The sequence below is a fragment of the Drosophila takahashii genome, chromosome 3R, assembly GCF_030179915.1.
Source record: "Drosophila takahashii strain IR98-3 E-12201 chromosome 3R, DtakHiC1v2, whole genome shotgun sequence".
Lineage (NCBI taxonomy): Eukaryota > Metazoa > Arthropoda > Insecta > Diptera > Drosophilidae > Drosophila > Drosophila takahashii.
Genome location: NC_091681.1, coordinates 24284627 through 24303814, shown reverse-complemented (window position 1 = coordinate 24303814; position 19188 = coordinate 24284627). Strand labels below are relative to the sequence as shown.

Sequence of the window (19188 nt, the reverse complement as noted above, 5' to 3'; positions counted from 1 at the left end):
GTCTTCTGCTTTTGGCCTGGACCCGCATTTTAATGAACTTAATGGAGACACAAAGAAGGACTTTTGGGAGGGGCAAGTGATATACCATGTGCCATGCGCCGACCAGCATTCGCAATTAGCCTTGTACAGATGGTTCCGATCGAATTGCTGGCATCAGTCACTCAGTTCGGACAGTTGGGTTCAATCTTGGGTGATGTCGGTAGGCAAGTAGTAGGCAGGCAGTCGGCAGCAGAGCACCTCAAGGCCTCCCACATAAATCATAATCACATTAGCCCCCGTCCGGCCGGATTGAGGCGTGCAGAAATCGCTGTTCGTTCGCTTCCCCCATGGTTAATTGCAAAAATAAATACAAGAAAAGCGTACTCAAATTATGTATTATATAAAACGAGAAACAATTATTAATGGCAAGAGCCAAAGAGTCGCGACTGGGCATTACGCAGCCGATCTGAGCCAAGTTGAAACAGACGAAAAGCTGGCTAACGAGGCGGCGCAAAATGCTACCAAATTGCGTGTCCGGCGGAGAGTCAGTCCGATTGTCTGTAATTGATAAACTGGCCAAAATGAACTGTCTGTTTGTCTGGCCATCCGTTTGCGACTGAAGCCGACTGAAGTCGGCTTATTTAACCGCAAAGTTTATTAAACAAAAATTTATGTTCAATCAAATTGAAAATTGCGTTTAATAATCGCATTTGCACGCTGACTTTTTTGTTGTAACTTTAATTGCACACTAATAGATTTAATGTTTCTGCCAAGTGTTATATGAAATCATTGTAGAACTGCCGAAAGATCCATCAAACGAAGCCGACAAGGTTATGTAATCTCCAAAGGCATATTAAATCAATGTCTACCACCGAGCTGATCAAGTTATGACAGCGTTTATCTCTCGCGGAGTCCATAAAATGATGGCAACTATTTCAGAGTGATTGATATTTTTTGGATTGTTGGCCAGTTGCCCAGTGGATTTATGATCAAGCACTAATCACACATCAGCCCGAGGCGAATTTAATGTTTCTTAATTATATTTATGGTAATAAATAATAGTTATTCTTTCTAGAAAAGAAGGGGGTGTCCTTTGGTTTGAGATCTATTTGTTTTGCACTAAACTGTTTTTATATCGTCCATAACTTCTTGATTATATTAATGATTTAACATCCGCTTTCTCAACACTCATTGACCGTAAGTAGGTATATAGCTTTGTTTTCAATTTGTTAAGTGGATTAATCAATCTTAATTGATGGCTTAAATTTGTAGTCCATTTTTTATGATTATACTTTTATTAAAGAAAACAAATTACCTTTTTTTATGTCTTACTAATTTTATTATTAAATCAAATATTTTTAAACTATCTCAGTTATTCGGAATGAAAAAATGTGTTATTATTTTACTTCAACCCAAGTCTTATAAATATGGCTTATAAAATGATGAATTCACACAACAACTTTTTTTTATCGTTAGACCATTATTAAAGGAATTTTTATGGGATAACAAAGAGAATTTCTTAGTATGGTTTTTCATAACTTAAAATGCCAATATACTTTTGAAAAATATTTTGCCATTAAAACTAATTGGCGAGGCCTGAATGTGAATTTGAATTGGGCTGGGGACTTTTGATAGACAAGGTAAACAATAGAAATGTCTATGTCGATTTTAGGCTCTCGAACTCGAACCCAAACCCTTGACAAGGTCAGCTGAATTGATTTCACATTGCCCCAAGCGACGGGAATGGCAAAACGATCCGAGTTTCGTTTTAATGATGTGCCAGATTCGGGCTCCTACATGGTTTCATTTACACGACAACTCTTGAGATTGGATCGCTCGATGGATGCCCTTTTATGGCAGAACGGGCCGTTGGCGCGAACTTGCCTGTCATCTGCTACAAATCAGCTGTCATAAGCCCGATCCGATCCGAGTCGGGCCAGCATTATTTCGGTGATTTTTACAATCACTTTTAAAAACCCAACTAACAGCCAAACAATCTTTGATAATGATCATTGCCACTCGACGAGTGGCGAGGAAGATGATTGCGATTAGGAGCAAAAGAAGAAGCAGTGTTGTCCGTTTAAATTAACAACTAATAACGGTTCACCCAAAAGAAACTACAAAAATATCGTTAAAATATAAAAATCCTAAAGAAATTATTGTTTAATTTTTAAATTTTTTTTTCCTGTTGGTAATCGCTATTTTTATAGCAATTTTTAAAGAGATTTATTGACAATATAAATAATATTTTATAAGCAGGATCTCATTTATACATCTAAATCTATTTAGTTACCAAAAAAAATTATTTAAAAATACCATGCAAAAATATTAATATAAGGTAACTTCTATAAGGTTTTTAAGATTTATAAGAAAAAAATTGAACGGTCAACACTAAGAAGAAGTTGCCACCAATTGCCTGCGATTGGGCAATTCTCAATTAAATCTCGAGACGCTCGCTCCTCTCCATTCACCTGGAGAGTTAGTTAGGTGAGGTCGGGTTAGGTGGCGACCACTGGCAGCGCGGAGTCATTAGAGTGTGCAGCGGATTAATCTGCATGGCGGCTATCTTCATCCACTAACCACCGGCATTTACCCCTGCCTCTTGTATCTTTCATTCACAGGTGGTTCGAGCGGCCAAGCAAAAACTGACCGACTATGCCGCCGAAACGCTGGCCAGCATTTCCAAGCGTTTCTGCCACCTGCACGGCCTCCTCCAGGTGGCCGAGCTGCAGGTCATCGAAAAGCTGCGCGAGTCCAGTCTGCCGCCGCAAATGGAACTCAACGAAGCCATGGGCACTCTGAGTGGCTACGAAACTGTGATCAAAGTGGGTTGATACACTATATATATTTAAATAATTCCATCCTTTAATAAATTCATATATTTAACAAATAGCGTTTGAAACAATGGTTGGAGAGTGGAACCGAGAGCAACATGGGTGTGCCAAACGAAGTATCCCTAAAGTGGCTGATCACACTGGTTGGCGAGCATATGGAGAAGTTTCCCACGACTGTGCAGGTCAGCAAGATTGAGGAAAATCCTTACAGGTATGCAGAAAACAGTGACGCTGATTTTTTAACTCCAATATAACTTTCATACTATTTCAGAGTGACCTGTAGCCGTTTCATGGACATGTCCAACATTTTCAAGTGCGAATTTGTGGACCCCAAGATTCAGGTTCAATTCAAGAACGATTTTAGGATTAACCGCAACATTTCAGCGGCAAACAACGAAGACTTGACCTTCTCCAAGTCTTCCTGCAGTGGCAAGGAGAACAACATCCTCCAGCCCAATGTAATGTCGAGTCAAAAGTCAAACCAAATGACGAAGAGTCAAAAGAAACGGGCCAAAAAGGCGGAGAAGGCCAAATCCAGTCTGGATTCGACTGCTGCCACCACTGATGAGTATCCAGCGAGGGATTTGGATTTGGTCCTGAACTTCTCTGCACTGGATATCACCAAACCAAACATGACAAACTCTTCAACAACTTCAAAGACCGCGGACAAGAGCGATTGGTTCAAGACCGATGCGCTGGTTAAGGTGCGCTCCGTTAATTCGCCCGAGGATTTCTACGTTCAGGGCGTCCATGCCGCCCAGCGATTGCGCGAGGAGTTGGACACATTCTACCAGACGCTCACGGAAAGCCGCTCCACGCCGAAGTCGATCGTATTGGGCCAGAATTACATAACCTATCACAAGGATCAGGATCGCTTCTATCGCGCCATGGTCAGCCAAACGCTGACCCCCCGGGATATCTACAAGGTCTTTCTGCCGGACATCGGCCTTTACGTGGAAGTTCACAGCAGCAAGTGAGTTTTCTTTGATAACCGGTAGAGCCCTGCATGAATGGATTAAATGAAATTTTGTATATGAATGAATTAATTCGAATTTTAAGTTTAATAGAATTGAATGAGTTTGAATTTTGAGTTTAATAGAATTGAATGAATGAATAGCATGAATTCCGAAATAATTCAAACGACAATTTCTTTTGAAGAAGAAAGGGTCATAATTTAAATCTGCCTAAATTTTATTTACTAAGCAGTTAACATTGATTATTTAAAAATTTTCCACTTTTTGTTCTCAAAAGAAAGCACAAATAAAAACTGGCAAATTCAAAAAATAATTCAAAGATCATTAATTTATTCAACTCGAAATGAATTAGAAAAACATTCAATTTATTTTACATAGAATTGAATTAAACAAATCAGAAATTTCATGGCATACTATGATAAAACAAAAATTGAATGATTCAACAGGTCTCAGTTATTAACTGATGAATTTCTTACTGAAACTTGACCATTCCTTGCAGCTTTCGTGAGATGCCCGAACGTCTGGCCCACTTGCCCTACGCTGCGGTGCACTGCAGCCTTAGGGAGCTGATGCCCAACCATGGTGGCTCCGAATGGGATACTAGGGCCAGCGCCTTCCTGAAGCAGATTGTGCAGAAGTAAGCAAATCGAAGAGGTGTTTGGAGTATTATTAATCCAATGACTGCTTGCAGCAATCCCGTGCACGTGGTCGTGAAGAGATCTCTGTCCCAAGTCCAATATGAGGTGGATCTTATCACGAGCAACTACAGTACCGACATCTCCGTGCGCGATTCTTTTTTATACGCTGGCCTGGCGCGCTCCCGCTGCGGCCGAGCGCCAGCCATTGGCCACCAGTGGCTGCAGCCTGCTCCGACCATGCTGCGCCTGCCCAGGATGACGTTCCAGTTCGGGGACGTGCTCATGATCCAGATGCTGCATGTGGAGGATCCGCAGGAGTTCTACGTTATGCGCCACGACTTCGAGTCGAAGCGCTGCCTGCTGCAATCCAGCCTGCAGGCATCGATGGATCGGATCAACATTAGCCAGCTGCAGAACATTTTTCTGGGTCGTCTCCATCTCGGTTGCGTGCTGCAGTCGGATGGCCAGTGGAAGCGCGCTAGCATCGAGCAGATTCTACCCGATGGTGAGTATAACTTTATCAAAAGAAATATATATTAGATCCCTGCATGAACGGATTCAATGAATTATTTTGTTTTTTTTGTTTTATATAGATAACAATAACAAAAATTGAATGATTCACGCAGAACTGTAATATATATAAACTGAACTAAATCCATAAATGTTTTTATATCTTTGTAGGGTACGTTCTCGTGCGCCTGGTCGACGATGGTCCCAGCCAAAAGGTCTTCTGGGACCAATTGTTCGTGCTGCCTCAGAACTTTTGGGACACGGAGCTGGCCATCAAGTGCTGCCTGGCGGATGTGGAGACCCGCGCGGAGCTGGCCTACATGTGGACCTCGGAGGCGACGGCCTCCTTCAAGCAGCTCACCTCAAATCCCAAGCTCCACATGGAGGTGATCCGTTCCACGGGGGATGTGGTCTATGTGGCATTAAATTTCACTCGTTCCGGTTCCGAGACCACGAGCGTTGGCGTGCAACTGGTTGCCCAAGGGTTCTGCACGTCGAGCGGGGAGAGCAGCAGGATGATCAATCCCACCGAATCCTCCCGAACCGTTCGCATCGACGTGGAGACGCGCAAGTTTATGGCTCAGCAGAAGGGACAGCCCGTGGAACTGGCGCCCTACCAGAAGGCCGATAAAAACGAGCGCAACAAGCGGGTGAATGTCACCATTCTTCACGTCCGTCGGCCGGATGAGTTCTATGTGACCCTGCCCCATTTCCAGCCGGCCATCGAGCTGCTGCAGAAATCGGTGCAGGAAACAGCGGCAGCAATGTATCAGGATATGATGACCAGGACCAATTGGCAAGTGGGCGAGATGTGCTATGTGCGAGTCCAGGCCAAGTCGGATTCGCAGCTTCTATGGCATCGTGGAGTTGTGACGAAGGTCATCACTCCTGCCAGTGGTAGCGAATTGGTACGCTACCAAGTGCAGCTCAGGGATTTGGGTGAGCTGGTCGACGATGTCTTCAGCCGCTGCCTGGCCACCATTGACGAGACCAACATGCGCATCTCGAACAGCGCCAAGCGTTGTCACCTCCACGGAATTCGGCCAGCCGGTGATGGTTGGTCTGAAGATGCCATCGAATTCTTCATGGATCAGTTGCAGGCCTTCGACGAGATTTACGTTACAGGACATGGCCACACGGAGAACTCTTTGAGCGTGGTCCTTTGGGGCTCCCACACCATAGTCAGTGGACCCTTTGCGCCTGCGCGAACAAAGTATGTGAATATCAACTCGACCCTGGTGATGGCCGGCATGGCAGAGAAGGATTCGGGTGCAGATAACGAGGACGAGCAGTCGATTAGCGTTCGCTCCACGGGCACCGCCAAATCCATCGACATTAAGGCCTGGCAATCGTATATGGAAAAGATTGACAAGATTGGCAGGGGAAAGAACGCGAATCCCTCGGATTTGCCGAGGGTAAAAGCTGGCTTCGAGCACAACGAAGAGATGCCAGCGCTGGAACTGCTCGAGGATTTGGGCAAGGCCAACCCAACGACTGGCCAGACGACACCACCGGCCGCTTGGACAGCGGCACGTAAGTGCGAGAAGACCATCTTCACGGCCATCGCCACCAATGTGAGTTACGAGTGCTGCATCTACTTGACTTTGGCCAACGATAAGCCTTTTATGGACCACATGCGCAACCTGCTGGTTCGGAAATACAAGCCGCTGATGAAGAAGCAGCAAGAACGCGGCACTTCTTATACCTACGAGGTGGGACAACCGGTGCTGGTCACCTATCACATGGACAACCTTATCTACCGCGGAATAGTGCAGCGCTTAAAGAACAATCACGATGAGTACACGGTGTACTATGTGGACTATGGCAACATGGAGCAGGTGAAAGCGGATGAGATGCTGCCCTATGCTCCGTTCCCAGAACTGAACGCCATGTGCTTCCTGGTGACCATACACGGCGTGCGATCGAAGCGCGGAAAGTACTCCATAAAGGAAATGGACACGGTGCACCAGAATGTGGTCATGAAGCTGAGCAGTGTGCGTGTTGTGGATGCCAAGGAAGTGGGTTCCAAGAAGATACCCACATGCCAGATCAAGGTGGGCAATCTGGACATTGCTACCATGATGATAGACTGCGGGATTTCCGTTTCAACCAATGAAAAACAAGAGAGCAAAAAGAAATCTATATTCTTACCTACGCAAAAAGCTCTCGAAGAGTTTAAAGTATTCGATGAACTGGATAACCTGGCTTCGGGGGAAGGAGAATTATCAGACGATGAAAGGCCTCCAACTCGACGTAAAGACCAGACCCTTTCATCTCCGCCCCCAAAGAAAAAGTACCATATTGACAGCAAGGAGGTGGAAGCCTTCGAGTGTGATCAGGATTTCGATTGCCAGGAGGCTGCGGAGCAAATGTACCACAACAATAGTTTCTATTTTACCGACTTAAATAAGTTTGATGGCGAAAGCGGCGCAGATGAATCGGGTGCAGAAGATGAAATGTCATCCATTTCCTCTGAGAGTAATCATAACGAGTTGGAGGCGAATCCTCCCGATGGCAGTCAGTTGGAGCCGCTCAATTCCTTGGCCGCTGGCCAGTTGAAGCGCCGCATTGAACTGCGTCAAAAGGTAAAACTTTTTGTTTATAAAATTATTTAAATAATCTATAAAGAAATCTATTTTTCATGTGAAGGAAATGAAGGACAATGTGAGCTTTTCCCCCTTGGACACATCTACGGTGAGGTCTTACTACGATGCCAGTGGCAGCTTCAAGATACTAAATCTCCCCAGTGGAGTAAAGCAGTTCCAGTGCACCGTGGATAGCGTACTCTCGGCCACGGAGCTGCAGATAGCACCATGCCTCACGGAATTCACCAAGTATGACATCAGTTTGGTCCAAGAGACGAGCGCTTTGATCAAGGATGCGGAACCGCTAAATAAACCCAGTGTGGGCGACTTGTGCCTGGCCCGCTACTCGAAGGACAAGCAGTGGTATCGCGCCATCATCAAGGAGATTCCTACGGCCACTCCTCCAACCACTCCACAGGCCACCGTGTTCTACATCGATTTCCATGACACCGAGAAAGTTCCGTACAAACACCTCAAGGTGATGCCCAATCAGTTGTTCATGTTCCCACTGCGCTCCTTCCGCGTCAAGCTGCACGGCGTGAAGAAGAACAAGAATTTCGGGGACAAGTCGGTGCGCCAGGCACTGCAGGCCTGCCTCTGCAAGCATCCGCTGGTCTTTGCCCGGGTCCACTATCCACTCAACTACCATTCCAACAAGTTCGACCGTTCCGACAGCGAGTCCGATCTCATCGAGGTGGAGCTTTTCGAGAATAAACACAAGAAGAAGCTCGTCTACCAATCTCTGTGCGAGAATTGGATGTTACTGAAAACCAAATAATGTGGCGAAATGCCAACAACAATTCAAAAGATATTATTAATTTAATTTTAAAGCGCTTAAAGGATGCGCACTCTTAATCAAAACGACTATTTCAAAACTACATAAATGAATATGTACTACAGTATTACTTTATATTTTAATTTACTCAACTATTAAATTTAATCGCGTTTTCATAAATAAATTTAAATTTCATTTCATGATATTACTACTTTAAATTTATGTTTTATTATTGATATAAAAGCTTCCTGTTTTGAAGTTGTCTTTCAATCTTTAATTACCAAACTACATATTTATGTTGAAACCAGTTACTAAAGCAACCTGTAAAATGGAACAATTCTGGATGTCTGCCTGGATCTATGGCCCCTCTTTCTTTTCCATTGGTAAGCAAATAGTAGTAGTAAAATCAAAACATCAAAAGGCAATAATTGTTTTGTAATTATCCATAAATTGAATTTATTTCCTCCATAGAATGGGATTCTTCCATTAGTTCTCATTGAAATTTGTATTGTAAGTTGTAAATATTTTAAAATTGTTTTGTTTTCATTTGTTTGTTTTCGTTATTATGATGCATACATGCATGTATTGTGAAATTTCATTTATACTTAATGTTGTGTTCACTTAACGCTAGGAATTTTAACTAATTACTGCATTAAACCATTGAAACAATCCTTTAAAATAGCCTAGAGAAGTTGCAACTACTATAAATCAAGAATATGCTACGTACATCGAAATTGTTTATCCAATATGACAGTTGTGTTCACTTACGTTCGATTGCTGGCAGAGAGTTGTCTCTTTAATTAGAAAAATACAAATTATATAACAAGTTGTTAGATGGGTGTTCGTTTTCTGTGTATGTGTCCTTCGCATAGAATGTGCTCAAGTTTTTAAGACCAATTTCGGCTAACTTAAATTAACTAGTATGCTTTCGAGTGCATAGATAATGTAAATGAATAAAACTTAATGCGAACTAAACTACAGAAATGAAACGTATCGCGGCATATAGTAATTAATCGATGTATATTGCACTGAACTAGGTATGCCATTTCACTAAAGTGGATTTAAAACTAAAACCTAAACGGGATTAAAGCGGTTGACGCGAATTGCGATTCGAATCGAGAGGAAGAGAACGGGGGGAACACTTTCACATTTAGCTACGTTCTTTAAACCACATCCAAAATGTCTGATTAGTAAAATGTAATTATTGTGATAATTGTTTCTTGTTTGCTTATTCAACAAGAGTTGGCAATCGCATATGTAAACTAAATATATATAGAGCGATAAGTAATACTAATTTGTTTTGTTTTGTTTTGTTTAAACCACAGACACACACAGTACACACAGAGATGAGTCATAAACAACTACCTAGGTAATGATTATATTAAACTTTAGTTCGATTAGCGAGCACCCTTAGGCCTCCACGGTGAACGGATCGCGCGAATGGTGGATCTTCAGATGCTTGTTATGGTTGGTCTTCGTGGTGGAGCTCTTGCCGCAGATGGTGCAGGTGAATGGCCGCTCGCCGGTGTGCATGCGCCGGTGCTCGATCAGATAGTAGTGCCGATGGAAGGACTTGTCGCACTGGTCGCAGGTGAACTTCTTGGTGCCGTGATGCTCGCGCCGATGCCTCATGTAGTTGTACTTGCGTATGAACTTGCAGCCGCAGTACTCGCACGTATACGGCTTGATCTGCTTGTGCGCGTTGATGTGGTTCTTGAAGTCCAGCTCCCGCACGAACGCCTTGGGGCAGTACTCGCACTTGAAGGGCTTGGCCGTCCGGTTGGCGTGGACCCACGAGTGGATCTTGAGATTCCATTTGGTGGAGAAGCTCTTGCTGCAAATGGCGCAGTCGTACTGCGGCTCCGTAGAGTGCGTCGCCATGTGCGCCTTGATCGACGTCTTGGCGAAGATCTGCTTGCACATGGGGCACTCCATCGGTTCGGCGTAGTCGAACTTGTCGGAGTGGGCCAGCCGGATGTGTCGGCGCAGCGAGTTGGCGTGCACGAACCGATCGCAGCAGTAGGGACAGCACTTGGGCTTCAGGTCGTGCGTCTCCTTGTGCCACAGGAAGCGCGCCTTCGAGGGCAGCACTTCGCCGCAGTGGCACACGTACTCCTTCTTGCGCACCATCATCTTGGTGTGCCGCTTGCGGTGTTGCGTCAGATTCGAGTAGCGCTTGAACTTTTTACCTGTATTGCGTACAAAAGATATCAGTTTTTTCTTTCACCCACAAATATTGTTTTCAACTCACCGCATATCTTGCACTTGAGTGGCGTTTGGCCCGTGTGCATTCGCATGTGCTCAACGAGGGCGCTGCGCACCACGAACTTCTTGTCGCAGACGTAGCATCCAAACTCCTTCCAGCCCAAGTGTCGTTTGAGGTGCAATGAAAAGTTCTTCCAGCGGTAGAACTTCTTGCCGCAGGTGAAGCACTCGGCAGGATGCTCGGTGAGATGAGCGTCGTAGAGTTTGACGGATGGAAAGTCCGTGCGGCAAACGTAGCACAGAAAGATCGACTTCTCCATGGCCTTCTGCTCGAGTTCGCTGAGATTGTTGCGCTCCTGGCCGAGCTTGGACTCGTTGTAGGCGATGAGCATGCGATACAAGGCGGCCAATTTGGCAGCCGGCGTTGTCATGGCCAGCGGCGGCAGCGTGGGCTTCTCATCCAACTGGCTGGGTGGCTTAATGTCGCCGTCCACATCCCCATCACCATCGCCACCACCGATGCCCAGCAGCTCCGAGTCCTTGACATCCGCCAGCAGTTCGGAATGGGCGTGCATATGCTCCACATCCTGCTTTTCCTGGCACTGCTCCTGTTTTATCTTGACTATGCCATCCTTGGAGTCCTCGTGTACACCCTCGCCTGCCTGCAGGATCATCTGCTGCTGTTGCGGCGGCAGCATCGAGGCGCTGACCTGCGGCTGAGTGCAGATGAGCCGGCGGTTCTGACGCACGTAGTTGTGCTCGCCAATCATGTGCGCATTGCGCTCTTTCAGCTTCTCGAAGATCGCCTCGCAGTGGGGACACTTGTAGAGCTTGCGGCGCTGCGGCTTCCGTTGAGCGAGAGCAGCCGCCTCCGCTGCCGCCTCTGCGGCAGCCCGCGATGTCGAAGCTATTGGTGGACCCGCCAGCAAAGCCGATGACGTGGACGCGGAGGAGGTGGCCGCAGTTGGGACGACATCTGTTAGGTGACTCTTTCGTGAGCTGGACGAGGCCTCATCGTCAACCGCATTAAAGTCGAAACTGTAAGTGGTTGATGGAATATATTTTTAGTTTTAAATCACTTTCAAATTAATTTATCAGGGTTCGGAAAATAACACACACTGTAAAAAACTTGTGTTATTATCATGTTAAATATCAAAGTGTTAAGTTAAAAAAAAATTAATGACTTGTGTGTAAAAAATTGTATCCCACATGTCATTCGTGTTTTTTACAACTCGTGTTTAATGCACGACGTGTTTTTTACACAGCGTATTTTTAACACAATGAGTTTTGTAGAGTATAAGAATTCATATGGTTAAAATGGTTTTCATTTTCCCTTCCTATCGTTAATATCAGTGCAATGTAATTTTTATTTGTGATAAAAACACAGTGTGTAAAAAACAAGTCGTGTTTATAACACATTGTGTAAATAACACAAGTGAGCTGTATGCGTTAACAATTATTTTTCACATCTTAACACTTTTGTATTTGTAACATTTGTGTACATTTCCGAACCCTGAAATATATATAAATTACAATTTTAAATTAAGAAACCTACCGTTTTTGCTCCCTCTGCTGGCCGCTGAGATCCTGGGCCGGGTAGTAATCCTGTCGCCAGTCGGGGTTGTAGCCTCCAGAAAACTGATTCCTGAAGTACCGCTGCGAAATATCCCCGTAAACCTGTAAGCAAAAGCATTTGTAATTTTACTTGCGATAAAAACTAAATAAGAGTTGACTTACCGACTCACTCCAGGAGTTCTCAATGTCGCAGTTGCTCTCCTGCTCGGAGATCTCACCCTTGGCGGGCATCTTCTCATCCGTGCGGATGTTCAGGCCACCAACCAGACTGCTCTCCGTGCCGGCGCCTGCGAACGAGGACGACGTGGTGGAGGCGGAAGCCGAGGGAAGGTTGCTACTGCTGCTCAGCTGCTCCCGCTTGCAGGCGTCCAGGTCCAGATACTTGGCATCCTCATCCAAAGCAACGCTGCAGCAATCGACGGCCGCCAGAGCGGCATTGAAATTGGTGGGCTGGTGGCTGACCACATCTTGGCTCTGATTGGAGCGAGTGGCTGTTCCCGATTCCACGCCGCCGCCCTGGTTCTGCGGATCGTGTTCCTGCTCCTGCTGGTGGTACCACTGCAGCGACTGCGTCTTGGCCACCCGGAATGTTGCATTCATTGAGTCGTGATCCATTGAATTGCTGGACGACGAAGCCAAGGTGGCCGCATTGGTGGCATCGCTAACGCCATGCTGGTGGAGCTGCTGCTGCTGATGATGCTGCTGCTGCTGCCTGGAGAAGGGATTAAAGTAGGTGGCCGTCGTAGCCGTGGTGGTGCTGGTCTGGTGGTACAGAAAGTTCAAGTCCGGCGGCTGCAGCGTGGCCTGCACCTGGGCCGCTGAGGAGTTGTAGGAAGACGACGAGGATATCACAATCTCATCCACATCCACATCCACATTGTTGTCCGGCAGGATGTACTCATCGCCCGGCTTGGCCGGTGCCTTGGAGCAGCCACTACTGCTGCTGCTGCTGGCGAACACAGATCCCGCCGAGGGGAAGCCGCCGGTGCTGGCATTCACTACGAACGTCGTGCTCGAGGTGGCCAGTGGCGGCGGCTGCTTCGAGTTGGCAAACTCCAACAGCACCCGTGCGTCGTCATCGTTGACCGCCGAGTGCAGTTTGCGGCTGGTGGTCAGGTGCTTCTCCAGAATGCTGCTGCTGCTGGGCGCTGGAGCCTCCACAGTCTCACTCTTCACCTGCACCTGCAGATCTCTTGATATGGATGGGTTGCTGCTGCTGCTGGAGGAAGATGGGGTGTCAGTCTTTTTCGTTGTCGTCGCTGTCGCTGTTGCTTTTGGTTTGATGACTAATTTCTTGGGCCCGCGCTGCTGGGCGGGAGTGGAGAAGCGCTGCGGCAGCAATGTGGTGGGCTCCACCTCGACCTTCATCGTCGGCGGCTGGGTGAGATCCTCGGGAGACACTCCAGTCGCGGTAGCCATGCGAATCACGCTGGTGGTGCCGTGCTCCAAGCTGGGCTTCTGCTCCAGTTCAGTGGGAGTCGGAGCCACTGCCACCGCCACACTATCGTAGTCGTCCAGGGGCTCCTCCTTCTCCACCTTGACGAGTGGAATGGGAGCCACGGCGGCAAAGGGACGACCTGCCCCAATACTCCGACTGGAGGCCACTATGTTGCCCATCAAATCGAGATACTCATTCATATTGAGCGGCACATCGCTGAGCACGGTGATGCGATTCTTCTTGGATTTCGTGGTGGTGGAGTTTGAATTGGAGGCGGAGTTGGAAGCGGAATTGGAATGATTATCCGCCAGATTCGAGGAGGAAGCGAAGGAAGCTCCAGCGGTGCTCGTAGAAGGAGCAGTGCACAAAGGAGGCGGTAGAGGAGCCGCCGTCGCATTGGGCTGCTCCTGCTTGCGCTCCCTTTCCAGCTCACTTTCGCATCCGCTGCTCAGGCTCATAAACTCCTCCTCGTCGGATACCCGCTTGGAGCTTCGCTTGGGCTTCGTCTTGCGAGCCTTTTTCGTTGTTTTGCTCACATTACTGCGGCTGTGGCTGTTCTCCTCCCGCTCATCGTCGCCGTCATCCTCCTCCGGGGGAGCTTCATGGTCGTCGTCCTCCTCCTCCTCTTCATCCTCTTCGTCGTCCTCATCGTCATCGTGTATGTGCAAAACGCTCGGCGGGGATTGGTAAATGCGCTCGATTACGGAGAACTCGCCGTCCTCCTTTTCCACACACTCGACAATATGCTTTGGCGTCTCCTGGACAATAAAGTCACCGTTCTCACGCTCTAAATAGTGGGCCACTGGTGACTCCGCAAAGCGCAGGACTGAAGAGGATGCGCTGGAGGAGGCTGGCGAGGCGCAGGCCGCAGCCGCCGCAGCATTGAGCAGCGCTCCAAAGGGCGAGTTGGTCTGACGATTCACCCGAAGTCCAGATGCAGATGCCGAGGTGGAGGGGATGTTGCTGGAGGAGGAACTGCAGCCTGACCCGTAGGCCTGCAAGCTCGGTGGCTGCTGGTGATGCTGCTGCTGCTGGTGGTGGTGGGATTGCTGATGGAGCTGGCCCTGATTCTGCTGATGCTGCACCAGACTGTGCATCTGCTGCGCCTGTTGTTGCTGTGCCGGTGGCGGTGGTGGGGGATTCAGGAATACTTCCGTATGCGGCTTACTGGGCGGCTGCTTGCCAGTAGAAGTCGGTGGTGCCAGGGCTAGGTTATTATGCTGCATGGCCACGTTTTGAGGCTGTGGCTGCGGCTGCTGCTTGTTTTGGTTGTGCTGAGATCGTATTTGACTGATGGCTGCTCCGTAGGCGGGAGGTGGTTTCTGGTGCGATTGCTGCTGCTGTGTTTGCGATGGGGCAACCGTCGGATGTTGCTGCTGCTGCGTGAATAGCTGAAAGGAATATAATATAAAAATTACTACAAATAAATAAACATTTTATAAATAACCTTTTTGTTAAAAAAATGTAAAATTGAACAAATAAGCTAAATAACAAAAATTATAAATAAAGGATAAAGTTCTAAGAAGAAGATATTTATCTATACATGTGAAAGCTAAATATGTTAATTTAAAACAACAAAATAAACACTCTAATATCCTAAAATGTAGGTACAAATACATAAAGCTATTATAGTCTTTCTTGTTACATGGTAAGCATAGTAAAAATATTTATTTTTAATAAGTGAAATAGAAAATATACGACATTATATATAAAGTTTTAATATGTTTCAATCAGCAATGTGAATCATGCATGTAAAAATCAAAAACATTTTTCTCAGCTTAACATTATAATTGGATATTACATTTCTGGTAGGAGATTAGCTAATATTTTTGCAAGAAAAAAGGATCTATCTCCGGTTGTAGCATTCCGATTGACATCATGTCTTTTGTTTTAATTCATTTCTAATTCTTTTGAAATAACATTTTTAAAAAATTAAATTTGTTCTCATCGTTTAACAGTCTTTTAACAATTTTTAATGACAAAAAGTTAAATTTTAAATCTTTTGACAAAATCAAAGTGACTCAAATGTTAAAGAGAAATTTTTAATCTTTTTAAAAATGATTCGGATTACAAAGAGGAGAGCTCCTTTATAGCATTTGCTTATATTTCAACTCACCTGCAACGGCGGAGGTGGGGGCAAAGCTGTGGCATAGCTGAACTTCAGGGCAGGCTGCTGCTGCTGCTGCTGTTGTTGCTGCTGTTGTTGCTGCGGCGGCTGCTGCTGATGTGCAAAGTGGGCCTGCTGCTGGTGGCTGGCGAGGAAGTGCTGCTGCGGCACCTGCGGTATCACCAGAGTGGCTGCCGAGGTGGTGGTGACTCCACGCCCAAAGCCCGTCGTCTGCGGCTGCTGTTGCTGCTGCTGCTGGTTGAAGCGATAGTCCGGAGTGACCTGCGCTGGCTGGTACAAGGTGGACACGCTGCTCGTGGTGGGATGTGCGGATGTGTTGGCTCGCGCCTCAGTCGTGGGCGGTGCGCATTTCAGTGCTTTCATCGGTGGATTGCTCAGTTTGCTGCTGCTGCTGCTTGCGGAGGGGGAGGTGGGCGTGGAGCTGGTTGTGGAAGAGGCGGCTCCGAGGGAGGAGGAGAGCGGTGGCGGTGCTGCCGGCACCACAGGCGCCGCTGATATGGTATTGGCCACAACTGGTTTGACATCGCCACCAGAAGGCGGTGATAAGACGGCTGGTTTCTCGTCAGCCGCCGCACTGCTGGCTTCGCCACCACCACTCGATCCACCTCCTGATCCTCCTGCCAGCATGGCGGCGGCCAGAACACTGCCCATGCTGTTGCCACCGCTCCCGACGATCGTCATCTGCACCAGCGCCTTGATCACCTGCTCCTTGGGATGCGTCTCCAAGTGATCGGAGAGATTCATGCCCGCGTGCAGGTACAAAGTGCACACGGGGCACTGGACACTGTTGTCGACCATGATGGTGTCTGTGGATTGTTCTATCTGTGGCTACTCCTGGGTACTGACTGCTCCTGCTCTCTGGTAGCCCGGCTTCTAGATTTCTAGTGCGACGGTTGGCTGGCTTGGCTGCCCCTCAGAGTCATAAAACTACGTGTCCCCTTGGCTTGGCGTCCATCTTGCTCAATCCTCTGATTCCACGCGGGTGAGCTGCAATGTAGATGGAAAAAGAAAGAATGTCAGAATGTTGGTGCCACAATTCTTGGTGCCAGGCCCTGGGCTCATTGAATCCGCGCTCCGATATCAGCCGCCTTCGGTAAGACGACACCCGATATGCCAAGAATGCGCCGTCCGGCGATCCAGCGGATCGGTTATCCACGGAATGCGTGCCGCATAATCTTAACAAACGTGGATTTATTCAAACCAATCCGAGTCTAATGGGATGGGAAAAAACCCGACTGGAATGACTTGGCATTATAAGCCGGAAGAACGCATCCAAAACGTATAGCAATTAAATCATATGTATACATACTAACTAAAGAAATCTTACAAAATAGTTTCTTCTAAGAAATCGGGGTTTATTCCTAAGTCCCAAGGAAGTTGATAAAACAAGTGGGGGAACACCAAGATATTTGAAAATACTTAAGTAAAATTGTCAATGGGAGATTGCCAGTACTGAGAATTTACTAATCTAAATTTGTTAGAATTATAAGAAACCATTTATTTTGAAAATCTCTAACGTATTTGGACAATACCCCTATACCCCTATACTATTCAAAGAGATAAGAAGGATCATAATTTTTACCCTTGTATACTAAGCTTGGTTTTCTGTAAAAATATAAAAAATATCGATATAATTTATTTATGTATGGTAAAACCATATTTAATCAATGAATTTATAACACAATTTTAGTTATTTAATAAAAATACAAAGAAAAATCTATCCTTTTTAAAAATATAGATAACATTACCTATTCAACAGCTGATTAAAGAGACTAAAACTTAGGACCCTCCAGGATTCATAGTGCTTAAAAAAGTTACGATTGAATCAAATCTATTCAACTATTTTTATAAAACTGTGCCTTATATTTTCTGGTCTTGCTAATAACCTTGCTCCCCAAATCAAGAGCAAAACATAAGACCCGCATAAAACTTGGATACCAACGACAGAGCTATACTATAAGGATTTGCCTGGAAGCGAAGAGAGGCTATTAACTTCCAGGTGTGAGCAGCGAGCAGTGGAAGTGGCGGATTGGAATGCCGGCCGCAGATGTGTGAGACAACTTCTGGAGCAGCTTTTTTTCGCTCGGGGAGCCAGAGTCGCAGGAAGAAACGGAATCAGAATCGGAAAACGAAAAAGAGGCAACGACCCAGCCCGCTGACGAGTTATTGGCCGTTCCTCTGCCTTTTCTGTCTGCCTTTTGCGATAACTTTTGCTTTTATTTATAGTCTATAGACCAATATTTGCTGTTTATTCTTTTCGGGTTTTTTGGGATTCGGCCATCGCTGCAAGGGTTGCTCTTTGTTTTGGGGGCGAAGGACAATGCGAGGGCTGCACAAATCTCATAAACAGCGGCAAACAAATGTCTACGTCTGTTGCTATTGATTTTTCCTTTGGAAAGGTTACACACACCACGCACACACAACACCCACATGCACACACAGACAGCCGAAAAAAGAGGAGCACAAAGTGCGTGTGAATGCATTATGTCGAAGGAATATTCCAATTCCAGTTTGGCAGCAGCAGCATTAACAGCAATCTCAATCTCAGCAAACCTTTTTTCCAGTGTGCCTGCGGGCGTGTGTGTGTGTGCGTTAATGTCGCTGATCTTGCCACTTATTGTACCATTTTTTCTGCTGCTTATTATTCACATAATTACAGACACACACAGTTTAAAAATGCACATATTTCCGCTTTTGTTCGCCAGCCATTTCATTTGCCATCGATTTTGATTTCGATTTCGTTTCGTCCATGGAACGGAATGACACTTCCACAAAGAGAGGAGAGGACGCCAGCTAATTACCAGTATCGATCGAGGAAGAGAGAGAGAGAGAGAGAGCGCCCCTATGCTGGGTATCGTATCCTTGGAATCGGAAAGAGGCTTCTGCACCTGCGGCCGCTGGAAGATGAAGAGGTGGAACAGGAGCTCCGCTCCGCTCCTGGCTCTCTTCGTTTTCCTCTTTTCTCGTTCAATGACACAGAAATCTTTCCTCTCGTCTTCTGCTTTGTGCGCTCCTTCTCCAATATACAAGCGAGCTTTTTATATGTGCGAGTGCGACTGCGAGGCCATCGCTGCGTTTATCTCCCTCTGTCTGTGTGTGTGTGCGAGTGTGTGTGCTGAAGTGCGTGTGGCTACACACAAAGTAAAATTTTCAAGCACGTTTTTCATGCACTTTGGGCCGTTTATTCACTGCTGCCGCGTCGAAATCGAATAAACGGCACTTTCGTCTACACTTTGGTGCGCAATTCGGGCAATTAGCTGCACTTTTCACTATGAAAAACCGTTTAAATCGTTTTCACCTTGCGACAAGAAAAATTACAACACCAGTAGAGGTGGAGAAACATCGATGGAAACATCGATGCATCGATGGTTTTGTAAGTTTTTTAAACATCGATGTTTGGGCTTTGTCATCGATGTTTTTTTTTTTAATTTCTTGTAGTTTTGTTTGATATTGGGTTAAATATTTACTGTTTTGTTAGCATAATCTGCCAAATATTTATTTAAGTTAAATGTACACACATTGTAACTGAACATATGGAAGCATATGT

General features: G+C 46.2%; 2 protein-coding genes across 4 annotated transcripts in view; one reads left to right on the top strand and one right to left on the bottom strand.

Moving 5' to 3' along the window:
* Positions 1 to 8513, top strand: part of qin — a 63974-nt gene extending 55461 nt beyond the window's left edge. The window contains exons 4-10 of the mRNA XM_017157998.3: positions 2601 to 2804; positions 2873 to 3024; positions 3085 to 3786; positions 4287 to 4424; positions 4479 to 4930; positions 5107 to 7520; positions 7585 to 8513. Of these exons, the coding sequence (XP_017013487.2) occupies positions 2601 to 2804; positions 2873 to 3024; positions 3085 to 3786; positions 4287 to 4424; positions 4479 to 4930; positions 5107 to 7520; positions 7585 to 8298 (4776 nt within the window). The 3' untranslated portion in view covers positions 8299 to 8513. The remainder of the gene's footprint in view (positions 1 to 2600; positions 2805 to 2872; positions 3025 to 3084; positions 3787 to 4286; positions 4425 to 4478; positions 4931 to 5106; positions 7521 to 7584) is intronic.
* A 210-nt stretch (positions 8514 to 8723) lies between these two features.
* Positions 8724 to 18995, bottom strand: LOC108068453 (uncharacterized). 3 transcript variants are annotated; one of them, XM_070217330.1, is made up of 6 exons: positions 18940 to 18995; positions 15630 to 16628; positions 12238 to 14904; positions 12056 to 12177; positions 10547 to 11538; positions 8724 to 10484 (listed from the first exon to the last, which is right to left on the bottom strand). In XM_070217330.1, exons 2-6 carry the CDS (start codon positions 16437 to 16439, stop codon positions 9706 to 9708), a joined length of 5370 nt encoding a protein of 1789 aa, XP_070073431.1. In that variant the 5' UTR covers positions 16440 to 16628; positions 18940 to 18995; the 3' UTR covers positions 8724 to 9705. The 3 variants fall into 3 exon arrangements, with proteins under 3 accessions (XP_070073431.1, XP_070073432.1, XP_017013536.2); XM_070217331.1 differs by having other exon boundaries at positions 18265 to 18977; XM_017158047.3 differs by having other exon boundaries at positions 18443 to 18977.
* Positions 18996 to 19188: the final 193 nt, after the last annotated feature.